We start from the raw sequence: 6,346 nt of genomic DNA, 5'->3' as shown, positions 1-6,346 counted from the left end.
AAAAAAAGAAAGAAACACAAATGTCTTTCCTAGAACCTTGATATACATCTCCTGATTTAAAGCCAGCACTCTAAATTTATACCACCCCACTGGAATTAATAGCCACCAGTTGAGATAGAATTCTATACCTTATTTTCCAACCTAGGAGAGCCAAGGGAACACACAGGATGCCAACATCATTACTATTACTGCCAGTAAGAAAGATGACTGTGCCAGGTCATGGCAGAGTTAGTCTCCAACTGCAAATGGGCTTCCACTTTAGGAGCTTGGCAGCAATTGGTTTATTTCCTCCGTGAGAGGGCACTGGCCATTTACAGTCAGTATGGATCCCGTCCTGACTGGCCCCGCATCCTTCCTTTGCTTCCACTTCCTCTCTTCTCCTCATTTCCATTCACCTCCCTCCATCCTTCTTTCTCCACTAATCCTTGTCTGGACTATGGCAATGACTTTCTCACTGACTGCCCCACGTCCACCCCTCGGTCTCTCAAGTCCATTCTCCAAATGGCAGCCAGAGTGGCATGTCTACACTCAAATTTGTCGATATCAAGATCCCTTTATAGGCTCAGAGCTTATGGCTCAAGCGGCTAAAGCGACAGCCACATACACCTGAGCTGACGGGTTCAAATCCAGCCCAGGCCTGCAAAACAACAATTATGGCTGCAACAAAAAATAGCCAGGCGTTGTGGTGGGTGCCTATAGTCACAGCTACTAGAGAGGCGGAGGAGAAGAATCACTTAAGCCCAGGAGTTGGAGGTTGCTGTGAGCTGTGATGCCACAGCACTCTACCCAGGGTGATAGCTTGAAGCAGTATCTTAAAAAAAAAAAATCCCTTTTTATATACTCAACGTCTACAAAAACATCACTCTGCAGATAAAGTCTAAATCTTTCATCTGCCTCCTCAAGTAGTCAGTCCTGCCTACGATTTCCAGCTACTCTGTCCATCTTGTGCCATCCCTTTGTTTTATACCACTTTTGCAAAGCTCACAAACTTTTATATAGAATAGTACAATGAAACCCTGGACTGGCAGCATTCAACTTTAGGGACCATTTCATGGCCAATCTTTTTCATTCATCTTCTTATTCTTTTCTTCCTCTTATAATATTTTGGAAGAGATCACAGATATATCATCTGTAAATATTTTTTTTTTCTTTTTTTGAGACAGAGTCTCACTTTGTCACCCTCAGTAGAGTACAACAGTGTCATGGCTCACAGCAACTTCAAACTTTTGGACTGAAGTGATTCTCTTGCCTCAGCCTCCCAAGTAACTGAGACTACAGGCACCTTCCACAACACCAGCTACTTTTAGGGTCTCACTCTGGCTCAGGCTGATCTTGAACCTGTGAACTCAGGCAATCCACCTGCCTTGGCCTCCCGGAGTGCTAGGATTACAAGTGTGAGCCTCTGCGCCCAGCCCTGTAAATATTTAAATATAGAAATCAAAAGTTAAGAAATATTTATATATTTATTTATTTTTAGATAGAGTCTCATTTTGTTGCCCTTGGTAGAGTGCCATGGCATCATAGCACACAGCAAGCATTTTTTTTTAGTAGAGTGCCATGTCATCATAGCTCACAGCAACCTCAAACTCTTGGGCAGAAGTGATCCTCTTGTCTCAGCCTCCTGAGTAGCTGGAACTATAATTACCCACTACAATGCCTGGCTGTTTTACAGACGGGATCTTGTTCCAGCTCAGGCTCTTCTTGAACTCCTGAGCTCAGGCAATACATCCACTTTGGCCTCCCAGTGTGCTAGGATCATAGGTGTGAGCCACTGTGCTCAGCCTCTAACAAGAATTATTTTTAAAACAATATTTTAATACCTTTATTGCACAGACATCTATACATTGTTTTTTAATAATAATTTGTTAGTATGTCATAACTGTTCCATAAATACTATAATTTTTTCCTGATTTTAATTGAGATCAAGTTACATTTATAAATTTGCTCAGGGAAAATTAACATCTTGTCAGTTAAATTTTCCTGTTCCAGGATATGATACATCTTTCCATTTATTGATGCCTTCTTTTGGTAAATCACTGTAGTTTGGGAGTTTTCTTAACATAGATATTTTACTCTCTTATTTGATTTTTTTTAAATCTTTGTTGTGGCTTTTGTAAATTATACCCTCTAACTGGTGGTTGTTTGTATTTATGAGTAATATTGATTTGCATGCAGTAATTTTGTGTCCACTTAACTATAATGTTTTCTTGTAATTTTTCTAAAAATAGATTTTGTTGCATTCCAAGGAATTCATCACATTATCTACAAATAGTTATGGTCAGAACTCCATGCTGATTGTTACCACTAATTTAAAAATTACCTGTCTTTTATCTAATTGCATTGTCCAGTGGCTCAGATCAGCGTTAGGTAAGAGTGGTAATAGGGGACATCCATGCCTGATATGGATGAAGGAATAAATGAAGGCAAAGATGCCATTATAAGAAAGACTATTGCATGACCCTGTCTTTTTCTAAATACAAAGTCACTTTTCAGTGATTTCACTCTGACAACATGATGCATCCTTGAAAGCTAAAGCACCACAAGGATATTGAATCTCCATCCATATTTTTTATTATTAAAATTCCTCCACTTTTTACAGGCAAGTATGCATCACTTTGAGGTTTTCATCCATCCTACGGGTGTCGTATCATCCAAAGGAATAAGGGTCTCCGAGTATTCTGGATGTGTGGTCAGGGCCTTCTGTAACAGCACATCTAGGTGTGGACACTCGGGGTGCCGTGGACCCTGAATCTATATAAACAAGTGTACTCTGAGTGTCCCCAGTTGCTAAGGATTTTAAGTTTCACACATAATACAGATTCGGAAACTGCATGCTGAAAAAAAAAAAGATAAAATTAATGAGTTATAAAGAAATCCATCCCAAAGACTACCAAGGAATGCTGACCTAGTGAGGATTAAAACTCACATTGTCCTTTCTAACAGTGTTGTCAAATGCCCATCTAATGGGTGGGAAATAGGGTACTGAAGTAAAGAGTTACGGAAACACAGAGGGAATGGAGGAAAGTTTGGAGGCCCAAGGATGGCTCCCTGCCATGGTCTGTCCCGTCTGCACTCCTGATTGGCTGAGCTCGAGGTGGGGGCTTGTCTGAAAACCAGATCTGTGAAGCCAACTATACAAACAGATACATGAGCCCGAATGCATATGAATATAAAATCAAATACGAAACTACAACCACATTCGTTTTTTGACTTGTGTTTTCTCCCTGTTTTGCCAAGAAGTACCATGGACACCTGCTTTTACGTTGAGTGAGACATCTTCCTCATCTCCTCAATTACTTCCTATGGCTAAGGAGAAATAAAGGGAATATATTTCATATGTCCTAGTGAATTTCAGGGGATTTATAAATTAACTGTTGGTATTTTTCCCCAATGAGTTAAGAAGGAAAGTTTTATTTATATTAATCTTCCTCTCAGTTCTTCTCCACCTCAGACTGTGCCATCATCCCCACCCCCTTTCCCAAGCAAAATGAGATCTGACTATAAAACTTAATAGCATCCAGGGAATGGAAGAGTTAAGAGACCCGAGAAACTGAACATACATTCTTCTTGACAGCAAATCAGGAAGAGTTTGACTTAGAAACTGCTTTTGTATTTGCCTGTCTTTTGCATTAAAATCCATGAGACTACTTGGAGCTGAGACCTGAAGCCCAGACATACCTTAACTCATGCTTTTGTCACAATTACTCACACACTGTTTTGCATGAAGCAAGCCCAGCAAATCCTTTAGTGATGGAGCCACTCATATCTTACCATTTTCCAGGGCCATCATTACCTGGAGTTTAAATGTTTGGACAGTGGTTCCTGTTTTGTTATATATAAATTGACCTAAGAAAATTTCATCTCCTTCACACTTTTTCAAGATACCCTATAAAGAAAGCAAGAGATATAGAGATTGTAACAAATGGATACAATTGTATGTTCAAGTAGCAACAATTTACCAGACATCTTTGTGTGTCCACCAGGGGCACCCAGCTGTGCTGGCGCCAGTGCTGGCCCCAGTACTGACCTCCACACCCAGAGGTCACTTGACTGGGGAGTCAGTGAGGTCAGAGGTCGATCACAGGACTGACTAGGTCAGTGTTTTTCAACTATTCTTATCTCACAGCACATTTGAATCTTAAGTTAAATGTCCATGGTGCACTTAAATTATGTTGACCAAAAAAAAGTCAAAACAAAAAAAGAATACACTTTCTGTGCTTTGAACTTCTTTCAAAAACAATTTAATTAATGATCTTTAAAGATTTGGGGGGCATGCCTCAGATCCCCTCATGGCATACTAGTGTGCTGTGGCACACCAGTTGAAAAATCACTGGACTGGACAGACAATAGATGATTGATAGATAGATAGATAGATAATAGATGGAAGATAGATAGTACATAGTAGTATATAGATAATAGATGATAGATAGATAGTAGATGATAGATGGTAGATGATAGATAGATAGCAAGTCCCAGTATTAACTTTAGCCTAAAAACTATATTTGCAATTTGCATACTTTGAATAAAATAAACAAAAATGAATCCCCATCTTGCATGAATTTTTCCAAAATGGGATAAACTTAAGCCACTTTCCAGACTTTGATCACACAAATAATTTCTTCCAAAGAGGAAGCTCGGTCACCTGACAGAAGCATTGGTATTTGTGTGCAAGTTCCCTGTGCATTTCACTCTCCTCTCTACCTCTCAGACTGAAGATCTGTGAGAGCAGAATTCACTGGTGCAAACTGATTTTTTTGTGAATCTAAAGTTTATTGTTAAATTCCTTGAATGATGGTAACAGAGAAAAATAAAGAGTTCATTAGTTCGATCATTTTATAATGAAAATATTAAAATTAAACTATAACAATTTTTATTAAAATAATTGAGCATATCATTGATTACATAATGTATTCACAATTATATATTTATATGACTCAAAACTTATATAGTTCCAGTGGCCTAAGAGAGGAGCACTAGGTTTTTTTCCTACCTTTTTAAATCACTCTTTTTTTTTTTTTTTTTTAAGACAGAGTCTCACTGTGTTGCCCAGGCTGGCCTCAAACTCCTGGGTTCAAGTGATCCTCCCACCTTGGCCTCTCATGTATCTGTGAGTACAGCAGCAGCCAGTGCACCTGGCTCTTTATCACCTTCTTTTAACTTTGCTTTGTTCCTAAATTCTCTATAAATGATAAGAAGTTATTTTTATTACTGGAGGATTTCTGCCTCCAGAATTCACCCATAATTCCTCTAAATAATGAGAAACCATATGTAACTTTCTGAGATGGGGCTTATCTAACTTTTCAGGGATACCTTTTTTGGGTGGTGCAGGCTTATAGCAAAGGATGGTAGTCCTGTGATTTGTAACCCCAGAATCATGGGATGTAGAGGTGCTCAGATGACATATAAGGCAGGCTGTTTAAACTTGGCCCTCTTCCAGGCACTAAAGCCTAAGCAAGTAAGCGAGGCAGAAACCATGAGTGACACTGACAAAGAAAACTTGGAGATGTCCAAATGAATACTAGAGAAAACTCAAACTATCCTTGCTGTAGGTGGAACTAGTAGCACAGTGAATTATACTGTAGGGCCCAGTAAGAGCCTAGGGATTGGAGACATGGGGTAGGAGGGGATGCAGAAGGGGCCTAAATCTGAGGCTTGGCTGACAATCATTTCAAAAAGCAGTTTACCCTCCACGCCCTGGTAGGTTATTAACCCTCCCCTGGCTCAGCTCTGAGATGGCCGACAGCATAGCCTGAGTAGCCAACACAGATGGAGCATCATGAGTCAAGCCCTACACACCGAGTGGCAGTGACAGCCTGTGGCCCTCTCACCTGCAGCTCAGCTCTCAGCAACCCGGCATGCAGCCAGCCAGGCAGATGCCTTCTACACAAAAGATGATAATCTTCTCAGGGTCAGCTCACCTGACTCCACACTTTGGGAAGTTTAGAAGAAATAGCCTAGGCAGATTATTCCCCGAGAGAAACCCATGGTAGACGAGCCCCACCAGGTGTGCAAAGCTTTGGCCATCTGTGTACTGCTGAGCTCTTTGTGTGACGGAGAAGCCATACAGACATTGGAGAGAAGCACATCACAAGAAGGACAGAGACACTGGACACAAGGGGGGCAGTCGCACATGGAGGGGCTCAGTGGCATGTGCAGGGGGTCAGTCACACATGGAGGGGGCAGTGGCACGTGGAGGGGCAGTGGCACATGGAGGGGGCAGTGTCATGTGGAGTGGGAAGTAGCATGTGGAGGGGGAAGTGTCACGTGGAGGGGGCAGTGGCATGTGGAGGTGGCAGTGGCACATGGATGGGGCAGTGGCATGTGGAGGGGCTCAGTGGCATGGAGG

At 41.3% G+C, this 6,346-nt stretch overlaps 1 protein-coding gene across 1 annotated transcript in view; it reads right to left on the bottom strand.

Moving 5' to 3' along the window:
* Positions 1-2,714: 2,714 nt before the first annotated feature.
* Positions 2,715-6,346, bottom strand: part of SUN3 (Sad1 and UNC84 domain containing 3) — a 54,551-nt gene continuing 50,919 nt past the window's right edge. Inside the window, exons 9-10 of the mRNA XM_003797748.1 lie at positions 3,794-3,886; positions 2,715-2,834 (exon numbers count right to left, since the gene is read on the bottom strand). Of these exons, the coding sequence (XP_003797796.1) occupies positions 2,715-2,834; positions 3,794-3,886 (213 nt within the window). The remainder of the gene's footprint in view (positions 2,835-3,793; positions 3,887-6,346) is intronic.

Source organism: Otolemur garnettii, unplaced genomic scaffold (genome assembly GCF_000181295.1).
Source record: "Otolemur garnettii isolate 467f Iridium unplaced genomic scaffold, OtoGar3 scaffold00123, whole genome shotgun sequence".
Taxonomy (NCBI): domain Eukaryota; kingdom Metazoa; phylum Chordata; class Mammalia; order Primates; family Galagidae; genus Otolemur; species Otolemur garnettii.
This window is presented reverse-complemented; position numbering and strand designations above follow the sequence as displayed.